Consider the following 15926-nt stretch of genomic DNA (forward strand, 5'->3'; position numbering starts at 1 on the left):
ATGCTGAAGATATTTGGCTGGCCCTAATGGAGTCCTCTTGGGACACCATGTTTTTAACAGAAACCTGGCTCAATGCAGATACAGTGGCAGCTATTACCCTAGCCATCCCGCCAGGTTTCAAAATGTGTTTCACTAATAGGGAGGGCAACAAAAGACGGGGTGGGATTGCTATTATTTTCAGGGATTCATGGGAATTGGTCTCTTCTAGCCCACTCCATTTACAAGGCATCGAAGTCCTTAATTTTGGCTTTCAGATAAATCCTATGGTATCCCTAGCAGGCACCCTAATCTATAGACCACCTGTTTGTGCCGCAAAGATCTGCCACGATCTTTGTAACTATAATGTCCAAAAATCGCTAACCTATGCCAACTATATGGCCCTCTGCAATTTTAATTTTCATGTAAATGATCCCAATTGTTCTTAAGCAGCCCAGCTGATCTCTTCTCTAGCGGCTGCCAATTTATTGCAAATGGTTTCTGCTCCTACGCACAAGGCAGGCCACACTTTAGATTTAGTTTTTATTAACAACCCCTCAATGGTTATGAAAGTTCCCCGCCCCCTGGTCTGGCCGAATCATAATCTGATTCCTTTCTCATTGATGCCGTCTAATACCGACCAGGCCAGGGGTAAGCGGTCCATCATGAAGAGAAAGTGGAAAAGTCTGACTGCTGAAGCCTTGGGTCCTATTTTAGAGAACAATCTCCCCTCTCTTTCTTCAGACCCTAATATAGATGCCTTGGCATTAATCAATGGATCTCCTCAGCGGTGGAGATCGTCACCCCTGCAAAAATGATGTTATCTTGCAGACTATCCCCATCGGCCCCTTGGTTCAGAAAAAATGAGCTGTAAGAGATTAGAATGCCCGTGGAGAATAAATTACTGCGACCTGGCTAAAGGAATTTACAAAAATGCCTTGAAAAAGTTACATAAGTCATTAAAAATGGTCAGGAGAAACTATATTGCTGCCTGTATTCAAAAGCGGTACAAAAGGGGGTGGTGATGGACGGAGCATCTGAATCAATCAAACACTCACACCCAGTCAAAAGATCTGGGTTTAATCCATCACCGTTCTTTAGCCCACTCTGCCACCCCAGTTCAGCCATGGCCATATGCAAATCAGTCTGACCCTGTGCCTCATGGGAACAGTCCAGCCCGAACTGCCAAGCCATGTCTTCCCTGGACCGGAAACAAGCTTCCGAGGACCGGTTTCTGGCATTCCACCCGTCTTCAGCCCGGCTTGCTTGAATCCAGTGGCAAAGTGAGCAAGGGACTCACGTCTGAGCATACCCTGCCACACTTATGGCGGCCAAAAGCGGTACAAAAGGGGGTGGTGATAGACGGAGCATCTGAATCAATCAAACACTCACACCCAGTCAAAAGATCTGGGTTTAATCCATCACCGTTCTTTAGCCCACTCTGCCACCCCAGTTCAGCCATGGCCATATGCAAATCAGTCTGACCCTGTGCCTTATGGGAACAGTCCAGCCCAAACTGCCAAGCCATGTCTTCCCTGGACCGGAAACAAGCTTCCGAGGACCGGTTTCTGGCATTCCAGCCGTCTTCAGCCGCCGTTCTTTAGCCCACTCTGCCACCAAACTAAGCTTGTTTCCGGTCCAGGGAAGGCATGGCTTGGCAGTTCGGGCTGGACTGTTCCCATGAGGCACAGGGTCAGACTGATTTGCATATGGCCATGTCTGAACTGGGGTGGTGTGGAGTGCAAAAAAACGATGGATTTAGGCCCAGATCTCTGTACTTGGGTGAATGTATGACATTGTTCTGCATTCTTTCCATCAACTGTGGTTTTTGCCTGTATTCAAAAGGCAGATCATTTCAGTAAAGATGTGTTTAAGATAGTTCAGACCTTCTTCAAGCCTAAAGCAATAGAGACTGAAGTGAAACCTTCACCAACTCTGTGCGCAGACATTTCTAGTTTTCTTTTAAATAAGATTCTAAAGGTCTATGACTCATTTTCAGTACCTAAGGCAACAGAGAAACCGGACTCTCCTTTAAGAGGGGTGGAGGTTCCTCTGTTTTCTAACTTTCTACCAATCTGGATGCATCGTTAGAAATTCAATTATGTAGATCAGGGGTCCCAGATGATCCTGGCTCCCTAAACTTTGGAAAATAATATCCCATTCCCTTACCAATACACTCACCTATGTCTGGAACGCATCCCTTGATACTGGTGTATTTCCTGACAATTGGAGGCCTCCTACCCTCCTCCCCTTGAGAAAGAAAGCTACCGGAGATCCAGGAGACCTTAACAATCTCAGGCCAATCTCTCTACTGCTCGCACCAGGTGAAATGCTGGAGAAGTTGGTCCAGAGACAACTGATCAACTTCATTGAGTGGAATGCCATTCTGCATGAAACACAATCTGGTTTCCAGTCAGGCTTTAGCACGGAGACTGCCCTCCTTGAGGTGGCAGAGTCTGTGAGATGGGCATTAGATTCAGGGGCATCAGCATTGCTGATGCTCCTGGATCTGTCCGCAGCATTTGACACTGTCGCTCACGCTAGGCTGTTTCAGAGATTAAAAGATATAGGCCTAGAGGGGAAGGTGCTGACCTGGTTGCAATCTTACCTTAGCGGCCGCTGGCAAAGAGTCGCTCTACGCCCATTTTCATCGAAACCTAAACCTCTCTGGTGTGGCGTCCATCAGGGCTCTGCGCTGAGCCCTCTACTTTTTAATGTGTACTTAGCGCCTCTCTTCTCCTTGATTGCCAACTGGGGTGTTAAGGCAATTTCTTACGCTGATGACACCCAGGCGGTTTTCTCGTACCAGGAGCAGATGGTAGAGACTTTCAAGAATTTTAAAGGATGTCTGCGTGATATCGCCCTCTGGATGAACACAAATAAATTAAAACTTAATGCGGGAAAAACCTACGTGATCTTTTTTTGGAAAGTGCCCAATGCCTGCGCCAGACTTGTGGTGGCCTTTAGAAATTGGTCCTCCACCTTCCTCCTATTCTAGCATCAAAAATCTGAGAGTGAGATGGGAAGCCGACCTCTCTTTCTCGGCCCAAATTCAACATGTCTACGCCAGTTGTTTTAGCAAACTAAAAACCCTTTGTAAAGTCTTGCACTTGCTACCAGAAGATTGCCGTAAATCTGTAGTCCATGCCACAGTGACATCCAGGCTGGACTACGCAAGCAGCTTATATCTTGGCCTACCTAATTATGCGATTAGACGATTGCAGATGGTGCAGAATTCATCCGCGAGGCTGATCAGACTCATCCCCTTTAGGCATCATGTCTCTCCGCACCTGCAAGATCTGCACTGGCTTCCAATAGCAAAAAGAATAAAATTAAAAGCTCTTACTTTGGCCTACTGCGCACTGAAGAGAAAGTGCCCCAGCTATCTCAAACTAAGACTTTGCTGCTACAAGCAGGTTCGGTCTTTGCGTTCAAACACTCAGAACCTGCTTTATGTCCCCCGCTTCGTGAAAGCCCGGCTGGGGGGTAGAGCATACTCTGCTAGAACAGCAAAAATGTGGAAGGCCTTGCCGATGTTCCTCCGTCACGCAAATACAGAGTCCTGCTTTAGAAAATCACTAAAGACATGGCTTTTTAACAACAATTAGGAATGCCCCTGTTTTTTTCTGATACCATTCTGCATGTGCTGCTTGCTGTTTGAGCGCCGGGACACCTTTGTTGTTGAGGTAGCGGTTCGCGCTTTATAAAACTTCAGTATTATTATTATTATAGTTTTGACAAATAGGTGGCAGAGAGCAGGTAAATCCCACTTTCTCTCACTTGCCATGGTAAATGGCTTCACTATTTGAGCTCTGCATCAGCCAGCAACCAGGGAGCCACACTAAACCCATTTTCAGAAAACAATTCAGGAGTTCAGAGTGGGATGATATGCATGGAGCCCACTACATTTTCCTACCTAGAATGCCCAGCAAACCTCATTCTTTGTCTAAAATTACTAATTTTCCTCACATTTCCGTGAGAGAACATTACGGAATCTGCAGTGTTCCACAAAATTCTTACATCCAGCACGTCCACATATATACTATGCAAACGTGTGTGGTTGTGTGGCTGGGCAGTTTTTTATGTGGGAACACAGAATAATTAATCAAATGTTAATACCAGTTGAATTGTTCTCCAGTTTTGGCTTCCAAATGTACGGCAGTGCGCAAGATAGAGCACGTTTTATAAAATGCTCGCTGAATCTCGTAATAGTGTCTTGACCTCAGTATTTACTGCATAGATTTTCTTCTTACCCACTGCATGCATGGCCAGTAAACAATAAAAAATCATTCTAAGCTGCAGTTCAGTGATTGTCCCATATGTTTCTCAGCAACAAACAACCTATATATCCCTGTGCACAGAACAGTCTGACAGAAGTGACAGTGTATTGCTTTTATAAATCAGACATCAGGGCCACGAAAAACAGCTATTTCAACTCTTTCCTACTTTTAATTCAACAATTAGTCGCTTTGGAAAAACTGTTAGCGACCTACACAAATGACCATTGTGAAATTCTGAATTTTGTCTAGTTTTCAAACATGTATAGCTTTCTGTGTTCATCCATGAGCTTCACATCCGTGTACATCATAAATTGCATGTAGGTTGAAACCACAATAAATAGGAAAAAAATGATTATCACTAAAAAAAAGAAAAAACTGTGGTTCAAATCATTTGTTTTACAACTTTGCTTGTTCCTGAAAGCTGGGAGGATGGTGATGTTAATAGAAAATATAGGTTCTTGCACAGCACTTCAAAAAATAAAACCACAAAATGTTGTTACATTTAGACTATTTTCTCAGTTCCCTCTAGGAGACAAACCCTGGTTACTATTAGGTTCTGCAAAATGTGTGAAACTAAGGATGTAAATTTGGCCTGGATCCTTTTATGGAAAACAGTTATGGGGCCAGATGTAGGAAGCCTAATTCCGGTCGGTAACAGCCAAAATTACAGAATTTCGGCCATTACCGACCGGAATTAGGCTTTTCAGATGTAGGTGGCCAAATAGTAGGATTTGGTAATTTACCGAATCGGTAATTAAGGAATCTGTAAATTAGCATACCGATTCGGTAAATTACCGAATGCTTAATGTAGAGAGCACTCAAGTGAGTGCTTTTTACATTTAGGGATTCGTTATTTACCACCAACTATTAGTTGGTGGTAAATAACGAATACCTTTGAAAATGCAAATCTGTGCATTTCCAGCAGTGCCATGTGGCAGACATTCATGCTCTTAGGGCATGTATGTGTGCCACATGTGCACACAAGCACTTTTCAGGGGTGCAACACGGTGTTAATGTGACACCCTGCCACCATTGAATGTTTCTCTATTTTACCGAATCAGTATTTACCGATTCGGTAATTCACATTCATTCCTATGGGCCTCCAGTGACCTCATCCAGCAGCCTCTCCAGCCAAAAACAAATGCACCATAGCCGCCCTGATAATCACTGTGGCGTGGTTAGAAAATGTAGCTCCATATGAAGCGTAAGTTTTGTTTACACATTTAGTGGGGTTGTTTTAAGGGGTCCAACGCTGATGCCAGGGATTAGGTTAAATTAAAGATTGTGTGAAAGTCAGGTATTGTAGTTTTAACAAAGTTAGAATTCGTGTTTGTATGGCATGAGCACGGGAATGGTGGTGTGTGATTGGGGGTGGGCTCTGGGTATTTTTTTTGTGGGTTAGTCTTCGTTGTATTATGTGGGGTATTTGGTAAGTGCTTTGTTGTTCGTAGAGGATGTGAGAAGAAAACACTGCTCAATAACATTGTGAAATGGTGCTTATTACATGACACGTGTTGTTCAATCTGTTTTTTTCGTGCATGGATGCTTTGTCAATCACATTTGTTGGTTTTTGGGGTGTTATATTGGGCAAGACAGTTGGTGCCAACTCCTTCTTGTGGGCTTGGCTACAATGCACTGTTTGCCACTGCTCCAGACAATGTTTCTGCGTGCCATCTGCACTCACACACATTTACCACTCAAAATATCTTCTTGGGAAAACCACATAGGGAAAAGGTGTTACTACACAGAGCGAAAATAACCTACTGAAGCTTGCAAAAACTCTCTGAAAAACGTGTCATTGTGGAGGCCTCCTGGTCTTGTCGATAAATCAAATGGATCTTAATGTCCTCATGAGCTTTGGGTGTAAATGTGGCTGCTTTGGACTTAACCATAAAGCCATGGTTTATGGAATGATGATACTCCTAATGCAAATTCCTGCTTCCTCCTAAAACTAATGAAGTATCTGTCATTCCTATAAGAATTTATCTTTTAAAGATCCTAGAGGGACCAGGAATTAAGATGTGTCTTTTCTCTTGCACCCTAGAAACCCTCCTGTTCACTATTGACAAAGCCAACAACTGCAGGATTGGCTTGCCTCCAGCAAATGTTCAAGACAACTACACAGCAAGATCCATGTCCTTGGGCCGGCTGGACAATGCCAGCCACGTCTTTTTCAACCCAAAAGGAGACATGTTTGTTGTACGGGGGACGGATCTGTACAAAGGACCCACCCCTTCGTCCCCCTGGAAGGACTGGTTCGCGAGTGCGACATGTGTAGGGAGGGTGAACTGGGACCAGTTCAAGTTCCTTTATTTCAGTCGCTCCGGGAAGTTGTTTGCTGTGACCAAGGCGGGTGCATGGTACAGAGGCCCAGAACCATACAATGAGCATGTGCCCTGGCTCTACAAGCAAGCTACTAAGATAGGCGGCAGCGACTGGCAGCTCTTTCTGGCACTGTTTTTTGACCATGAAAATATAATGCACGGGGTTATAGAAGATAAGCTGGTGAAAGGCCACCCTTTCTCGACAACAGATGGAGCTTGGTACGCCAAGAGCATTGTAATTGGACAAGGGCTGTGGAATTCACTGACCTACTTCATCAATTTCAGTCATAACGGCGACCTGTGGTGTGTCCAGCATGCGGACGGAGTCGTCTTAACAGCACCACCGCCCACCAGCAAGTCGGATGCTTGGTTGTCGAGAGCCAGGACCATGGGCCGCAACTACACTATCTATAAGTGCCTGGCATTCACCCATGATAAGACCATCAAGAAGATAAAGAGCGTTGAATTCCTGGTTGACATTGGCAAGATTCTCGCCATGGAACCCTACTTTGTGAGCGAGAAAGTCTACGACAACAAGGGCAGCTCCACTCCACTGAAATCCACCTTTGAGTAAGTATCTCACTTCACCTGTCAGTATCATTGGCCATCAAAGTGGCATCCATCTGCAAAAGATTGCTGCTTTCTTCTGCAGATGGTCCAATGTCGTCACACAGCAGCTCTTCTAGCTCTCCCCACAAGCAGCCCTAAGATCACTCCCACTGTACCTTATGGCCGACTCACCACCTTCTATTGTCCTACACACTCGCAAGTCTCAGGTCTAAAGCCTGAGCTCCATAGGGCTAATCCTTTGCACCCACATACTTCACCTTCCAATTCCTTCATTTTGCAGCACAGCCATGGCGCTCTGTACTGAGGGATTTGAACATCATATATGTTAAACATCACATAATCTTCCTTTAATCCTCTCCTTTACCCTTAAAGTTCTTAGCTGTTTGAATTATTAATTTGCATATGAATAGCTAGTTTTCTGCACCTGCTGGGTAGATTCATACACAAATTTCACATTGCTTATACTGTTTCAGAATTGTAGGCATCCTACAGCAATTAATTTAGAAGCATTACCATGTTCAACCCCTTTTACCCTACACCACTCTATTGGGGTTGTTTTTGCTTTAAATTTCTTGGCCCACCCCCTGTGCTTATTTCTCTTCAGAAGGTGCATGGTACCTCATACATATATAGATCTTGACCAAGGTTGATCAACAATATATCTGGAGATCTACAGGGCGGTAATGGAGTAGGGAGAAGATATGTCAGTGTCTCTGATTAAGGGCACCCAGGACATTTTTAAAGAGGGGCATCTGTTTGAATGGAGATATTCCAGGCCTCTGGGTACACTACCTGCAGATATTGTGCATGAAGTGATATGTGCTGAACTGATGAAGTGTGATCCTATTTCCAGCATCTCAAGAATGTCTTTGGAAACAACAGGTAAACTTTCGCAGTGGGTAAAGGTCCAAGCCTACCCCACTGAGGTAGTCCAGTGGGACAAGGTTTGACTACCCACTCACCCCTGAATCCCTATATTGCACATTGAGCCCAGATGCCTCTGCTCCAACTCAAGGTCCCCCCGCCCCCACTCCCACTGCACAGACGACTTGCAGGAGGACAGGTACCACTGTAGCCCGGTCCATTCCCTCCAAGTGCTCTCTTGCCATTGCGTCCTCTGGTCCAATCACTTCAACCTGGAAAACGCGCGAACATCGTGGTTAGGTCCAGCCCCAGTTGCAAATCGCCTTACAGTTGTATTGACTTAGATAGACACTGCAACAAACTCATCTATGTCCCCCCTTCATTGAAAGTCCTTTTGAAGGCTTAGAGCCTGAATCAGAGTTTGGCTAGTAGGTTATTCTGTCACAAAAATAGGGACTATTCTGCCCACCTTATTACAAGTGACGTACAAGAGCTGGGTTTGGTCGGGGGAAAGATGGCGGCCGGCTGTTGAGACCGGTCGGGAGCTCCGTGCCTGAGCTCCGCGTGCAGTTATACCTGATGAGGATGCTCGTGAATATGCTGAATTAGGAGCGATTCTATTTCTTTCATCATGGCATACTAAATATGAGTGCCAGACCTACTCTTTAGCTATTTAAAAGTTCAGTTTAGTGGAGGTGCTGGTAGACGCTGTTAGACGCGGAAGACGCCGTTTTCCTACCTGCCGGGTGATTCTTTTTTGCCCATGTTGATTCCGCTCAGCGTTAGCGTTCAAGATCCTCCCCCAGCCCCCGCTGGTGTGTCAGAGAATACCGGGAAACGGAAACTGCCCATCGGTGACTCGGAGCTCGATTCGGAACCCTTCACGAACTCAGACGCTGGAAAGTGGCAGGCTGCCCTGCGTGCACGGCGGAGCAGCAGGAAAGTAGTAAGCCGATTTTCATTCAGTGTCAGAGGTAGCAGTAGAAGCGTTTAGAACCCGGACACACTTCTCAGGGGAGTCCTTTAGTTCTGAGGTCCAGGTAAATAATAGGAGAATCACGAAGATATACCAGTCTCAGCCTCAATCCAGTAGCACTCTCCCAGTAACTGACACACCAATTTCGGGGAATTTATTTAAACTAAACAGCCCTGACTACCTGCCTCAGCTGATTTATCTGGTAGGAGCTTGTGAGAGCAGTACATTGTCACAATATTTACAGATACAGGTACATTTACAACATACCACTTTAAGGAGATTGGGTGGTGTAAAAGTGGAGGGGCAGAAAGAAAGCACAGTTTGCTCCACCTCACCCCCAGTAATCCCTGATCTATTAAAGCAAACAAGAGTTTTAGCTAGCTCCAGTGCTACAGGTATAGATAAAATTGATAAATTTGATAAATTTGATACCATAGTAGATAAATTAGATCTGGCTGCTAATCCCGAGACTGATCTTGATTTGAATCGACAGGCAAAGTCCACTTACTGCTTAAGGAACAGGCTATTTCTTAAAAAATCAGCTCCTCCGGCTCTTAAGCAAACTGTTATTCCGCGAATCACAAAGAGAATTTCCTGTAAAGCCCCTAAAACAGATAAAGGAATACCAGTAAATAAGAAAGGAGCGTCAGAAGGGAGGCTGGAACTAGATGAAAAGAGAAGAAAATCTGCATTAAAAATCACACCCTCTTTGAGGTCTTACTTTAAAGTGCAGGACAAAAACCAAGACAAAACCCCCTCTATATCTGTAATGGATAAGCCCGCCTCACCAATGTTACCTCAGCCACTAATGGGGGATATAAGCGATCCGGGCAACTTTTTGGACAGAATTCTCATTGAGGGAGTTAGAGAATCAGGATCTTGAGGAACCACAGACGATAGTCCATTCCCAGGACCTACCCATCAGCCAGACTCTGAGTCAGACAATAACTACACCTCAAGTCTCCTCTGGAAATGAACTTACCCCTAATTGTTCTACTATGCCTTCTGCTCCAGAATTGGAGAATGCTATAAACATCGTATCCCCAGACATCAACACCTTAGATATATTTAACATTAATTCTAAATCTGGTAAATCCGATAAAATGCACTGTGAGTCTAGTAGCAATATGGAGGTCCTTATGGAAAAGATGTTTGCAGAGATGACATCCAGATTTAAGATATCAGAGGATAACCAAATCAAACTCCATGATAGATTTGAATCTCTGGACTCAAAGTTATTGGCGTTGAATGAGAGAATCTCTACAGTGGAAGCTGTAGCTGTGGGTCTGACTAAGAGGGTGGAAGCATCAGAAAAAAATATAAGAGATTTAAAAGCAAAGGACAAAAGTATGGAGGAAAAACTAGAAGCCTTGGAAAACCAGTCTAGGAGATCAAACTTGAGAATTCTTAATGTGCCGGAAGGGCGAGAAGGGTCAGACATAAAGAAATTTATAATATCGCTAATAGAGAAATATTTTCCGTGGTGTAAAACCTTAGACCTGGAAAATGATATTCAGCGGGTTCACCGTGATCCTTTTGGAAAACCTAAGGAGAGAAAGAATCCAAGGAAGATCCTGGTGAATTTTAAATCTTACAACATCAAAGAGAGGATCCTGAGTGAAGCACTAAAAACTGGAACATACAACAGGGACGACTGGTCTTTTAGGATTCGATCTGACATTGCGAAAGTGACACAAGACAGGCAATGGGAGTTGGGCCAAAAAATGCCCGAACTAAAATCACTCGGGGCTACAGTCCAAATGAAGTTCCTGGCTTCACTCAGGATTATGTGGAGGAATAAGATGTATACTATTAAAGATCCTCTAGAAGTTGATAACGTATTAGCACTGATGCGGGATCAAATTCAAATTCAATCCCAAGCCCATTCCTAGACTAAACATATTTGTTCTCAGCGGTATATACTTATAATGAGCAATGAAATCTAGTATTAAGACTTACTTTTAACACTAGCGTCCCAGGGAGGACATGTGTCTCCCCGTCCCTCCTTTTCTCTTTTCTTTTTTTTTGAGTTTTCATTGAATAACCACAAACACAAATGGCTTTCAGCCATTTTAAGAGGGAAAGAGGGGGGGGGGAGCACATGGGGGTTGGGAGCAAAATAGGGAAAAAAAAAAACGTCCTCATTTCAATCCAGGGGAGAGAATCAGGAACCAATTGATTAACAATGAGCGCCAAACCTGAAGAATATTAAAATAATTACCTGGAATGTTAATGGGTTAAGAATCAAGAGCAGAAGAAGGAAAATCTTTGAATATTTAAAAGCTGCCGATAGCGAAATTTTAATCTTGCAAGAAACACACCTTATGAAAACAGAATGGGAAGAGATCATTAAAACTCTTCATTGGGTTGAGGATTATGTTTGTACTGACCAACAGTGCGTCACAAAAGGGGTTGTAATTCTCATAAAAAAATCTCTGAAAGCAAGAATATTATCATCCGAGACAGATCCTAAGGGTAGATGGGCGCTAGCCAAGATTACTTTTCTCAATAACATCTTTATTTTAGCTGGGTATTATGGCCCTAATATAAATGATCCTACCCCATTACAATCATTATACTCCCATTTGATATCGGTAGATTTTCCTGTGATCCTAGGCGGAGACTTTAACATAATTTTAAATCCAAACACAGATCGGATCCCAAAAGGAAAACAGAACAGCCTGCCTAAAATGAGAGAATGGTGGGAATATATAAAAGAGATCTAAATCTTCTTGATGTATGGGATGAAAAGGGCTCCAAACATGATAGGTTTACCTTTAACAATAAAAAGCTTGGAATTCAATCAAGAATCGACTATTTCTTAATAGATCAGGGACTAGTAGAAAATACTCATTAATTGACCCACCTTCCCGCTCATCTTTCAGACCACTCGGCTGTCCAAATGACATTAAAAATAAAGGACGATTCAACAATACAGAGATGGACTCTAGACCGTTCTGTCCTCCTAGATCCCAAAATAATTGACCAACTTACTCAGGAGACAGAACTATATTTTCAAGACAATGATGGGAGTGCCTCACCCCAAGTGGTCTGGGATGCATACAAGTATAAGTATAAGTATAAGTATAAACCGTTTTGTAACGCGCTCTGTTACTGGTGAGTATCCTGGCGCGAGGAAAAAGACAGAAGGCAGAGAACAAGACATCGGGGGATCCTCCTATACTGCACTCTTGAATAGGTGAGTTTTCAGGTGTTTTTTGAAAGCAGCCACTGTCGGCGTGGAGCGTAGATGGAGAGGGAGGGCGTTCCAGGCCCGAGCCACCACAACAGACAGCGACTGGCCGCCCAGTCTGGCACGTTTAAAACGGGGAAGGGACAGTTTAAACAGAGAGGCGGATCTCAGGGTGCGTGCCGGGATATACCTTGTAAATCTCTTTCTCAAGTACGAGGGGCCCTGGTCATGAATTGCACGAAACGCCAACACCAAAGATTTGAACAGAATGCGTTGCGCTACGGGAAGCCAGTGAAGCGAGCGCAGCTCAATGCGAACGCTCTTCCACCTGGGGATGTTAAATAACAGGCGTACCACCGCATTCTGAATAATTTGGAGGCGTTTGACCAGGTATGCCGGAATGCCACTGAACAGTGCATTCGCGTAATCGAGGCGGGCCAGTATGAGTGCTCTGGCAACCGACTCTCTGGCCTCCCTAGGGAGCAAGGGGAAAAACTTGCGGAGCATTTTCAGAGTGGCAAAACAGGTGCCTGTAAGTTTTTTAATGTGATGCTCAAATCTGAGATCCTCCGTGAACCAAATGCCCAGATTTTTCGCAGGTCTCCCCATCTCTTTTGGGCAAGGAATGTTAGAAGGCCAAAGTGTGCTCTTAAATGAGGGGGGGAAGGAACCATAAAAGAGCACTTCGGACTTGTCCTCATTGCACTTCAGCTGGACCTGTGTTAGCCAGCGAAATACCGAGGACAGACACAGATGGACTGTAGACGTGTCCAGATTGTCATCTGGCCAGGTAAACAACAATTGGGTGTCATCAGCATACCCTAGGATTTTAGCCCCAAACTGTTCAGCTAGGTATACCAAAGGTGTAATGTACACATTGAACAGTAAGGGGCTAAGTGTGGACCCCTGCGGGACCCCTGTGAGCAAAGGTTTCTGCTCGGAGGCATGCGGGGGCATCCAGACCTGCTGGGTCCTATCAGATAAAAAAGAGGACAGCCATTCCAGCACCACTCCCCCAATACCTATGGCAGACAGCCGACCGAGAAGGAGGTCATAGGGGACAGTATCGAAAGCGGCAGAGAGGTCCAATAAAATTAGGACCGCTCTGCCACCTCCGTCTAGACACTCCCGAATTGCCTCGGTCATCTCCACCAGGGCCGTCTCGGTGCTATAAGCAGCCCTAAAGCCCGATTGGGCAGGGTGGAGGGCATTAGATGTTTCGACAAAACTCTCCACTTGTTGAAGAACTACCTTCTCACAGATTTTCGTGAGAGCAGGTAGAAGGGATATGGGTCGGTAGTTGCCCGGAACCGACACGTCCAGTCCTGGTTTCTTCAAGAGTGGAAGAAGTTTGGCGTGTTTCCAAACCTGGGGAACCGCGCCTGTAGCCAGAGAGAGGTTCACCATCTGCGTGATCTCACTACAGACTGTAACCGCCACCTCCGAGAGCACTCGGGCAGGGCACGGGTCGGCAGGAGAGCCCGATTTTAGGGACTGGAGAAGATGGAGAACATCATCCTTTGCAACTTGTGCGAAGGTGGTAAGTTGGTGCCCAGAGGATGAGGGAGAGGGTGAACAGGGCCAGCTACAGAGCAGTCGGCAGGAAGTGCCTCTAAAAGGCCCTGCTGAATCTTCGCTATTTTAGTTATAAAAAAAGTGGACAGCTCCTCGCACCATTGCGCAGAGGACGGGAGGGGCATAGCTTCCGCAACAGGGGACACAAAGCTTTTAACAATCGCAAAGATCTCTCTGCTGTTGTTGTCGGCCTTGTTAATGCGCCCAGCATAATAATTACCTTTTGCATCCCTAATGGCTGCATAGTAGTCTTTTTGAGCGAGCCGTAGGGCGGACTTAGCCTCGGGGCTGTACTCTCTCCTCCATAAACGTTCTAATTTCTTGCAACCCTGTTTCATCTCTCTTAGTTCAGGGGAAAACCAGGGTTGGGAGGGTGAGCGTCTGGCTCTAGTCAGCATGGTTTGCTTAGTAGAGGCAGTCGCCGCCTGCCGTATCCATTCATTAAACTCCCCAACTGCTTCGTCCAGACATCCCTTGGGTTGTGGACGAGTGTTAGACAAGGCAAGTCTAAACGCGGGTAGGTTAATTTTTTGAAGATGGCATGTAGGGGGCGGGGGGCTGGGCTCTGCCATCTCCCAGCTGAACCTGACCAAGTCATGGTCAGACCAGGTTGTTTTTTCCACAAATACTGACTGGATGGGGAAATTCGCGCACACCAAATCAAGTAGATGGCCACCCACGTGCGTAGGACCAGAAACCCATTGTTCTAACTGGGCAAGCTCAAGAATTTCCCCAAGCCTGCGGGCTTCGGAGGAATCAGGGGCATCCATGTGAATATTTAGATCACCGACCAAAAGAAACTTAGGAAAACCTAAGGCCCGCGGCACTAAATATTCCTCTAAGGAATTCAGAAATTGGGTAGCCAGGCCCGGGGGCCTGTAAATCAAAGATCCACCCAAGGTAAAGTGGGGAGAGGTTTTAATGGAGAAGTGAAGAGCCTCACCCCCTAGACTCTCAGTCAGAGGCTCGGATTCAAAACTCCATCCCTCCTTGAAAACCACTGCTAGTCCGCCCCCTCTACCCAGGGGGCGATCCACTCTCGCTATCTTGAACCCCCTGGGAACCGCAAGTTCCACACTGGGAGCGGAGGTACAAGTCATCCAAGTCTCCGTGAGGAACAGCAGCTCCAGTTGGCCGTCCGAAAGTAGATCGAAAATATCGGCCGCATGCTTAACCGCCGATCTAGCATTAATCAGTCCCGCCCTGATGTTAGTAGTGGTGGCGTTGCTGACTGAACGTGGGGGGGGGGAGGGTTGGGGCTGGAATGCACACGTAGCACACTTGCCCAAAGCATTGGCTAGACTTGCGCGTGTGCAAGACAGGCCCTTACTGTGAGGGGCAAGTCTCAGAAGATCAGCGCGCGAGTATTGCCGCGTCTCTGAGCTAGGAAACACCACAGGAGGCCGGGCAGAGTAGCTGGCCCTGGGCCCGTCCGGGGCACGGACGGGCACAGACGGGCCCTCCTTTGGCGCTCCTTCGGCGCGCAGACGGCGCGCCCGCTGCGCGCGACCGCTGCGCGATCTAGGAGGCATCCCCATTTGACGGCCAAGCCCCTCCCCGAGCTGGAGCGCTAACTCCGTTCCAGTAGGGGTCCGGGACACCTAAGATGGCGCCTAACCTGTCCCTCCACACAATCGGCACAGGCAAGCCGTGGTGGACCGGGGACCAAGGGGGCCGGGGAGCAACAATAAGGTATGGCTATTCAGAAAGAGGCAGACAGTTTAAAAACACCCCACAATTATTTAAATCAATTGCATCAGTGAAAAACGCGAGCGTTTTTTAAACAGGTTAAAAGAGCATTAAAAGTGCCAGGAGCGATCGTGCTTCACAGAAAGGCAGTGCAGAAGAGCTTAACTCGCAGTCTGCCCGCCTTCGTTTCCCAGCGCTATCGCAAGGCGCTGCCACCACCTCGTTCAAACGCACAGGACTGCCCACGCCGATCCTATTTGACGGCCAAGCCCCTCCCCGAGCTGGAGCGCTAACTCCGTTCCAGTAGGGGTCCGGGACACCTAAGATGGCGCCTAACCTGTCCCTCCACACAATCGGCACAGGCAAGCCGTGGTGGACCGGGGACCAAGGGGGCCGGGGAGCAACAATAAGGTATGGCTATTCAGAAAGAGGCAGACAGTTTAAAAACACCCCACAATTATTTAAATCAATTGCATCAG

At 46.2% G+C, this 15926-nt stretch overlaps 1 protein-coding gene across 1 annotated transcript in view; it reads left to right on the forward strand.

Annotated features, from left to right (window-relative positions):
* Window positions 1–15926, forward strand: part of LOC147725951 (uncharacterized) — a 70927-nt gene that overhangs the window by 26306 nt on the left and 28695 nt on the right. Inside the window, exon 2 of the mRNA XM_086960077.1 lies at window positions 6301–7150. Coding sequence (XP_086816203.1) covers window positions 6301–7150 — 850 coding nt within the window. The remainder of the gene's footprint in view (window positions 1–6300; window positions 7151–15926) is intronic.

The sequence above is a fragment of the Lissotriton vulgaris genome, chromosome 3_1 (genome assembly GCF_964263255.1).
Source record: "Lissotriton vulgaris chromosome 3_1, aLisVul1.2, whole genome shotgun sequence".
In the NCBI taxonomy this organism is placed as follows: Eukaryota; Metazoa; Chordata; class Amphibia; order Caudata; family Salamandridae; genus Lissotriton; species Lissotriton vulgaris.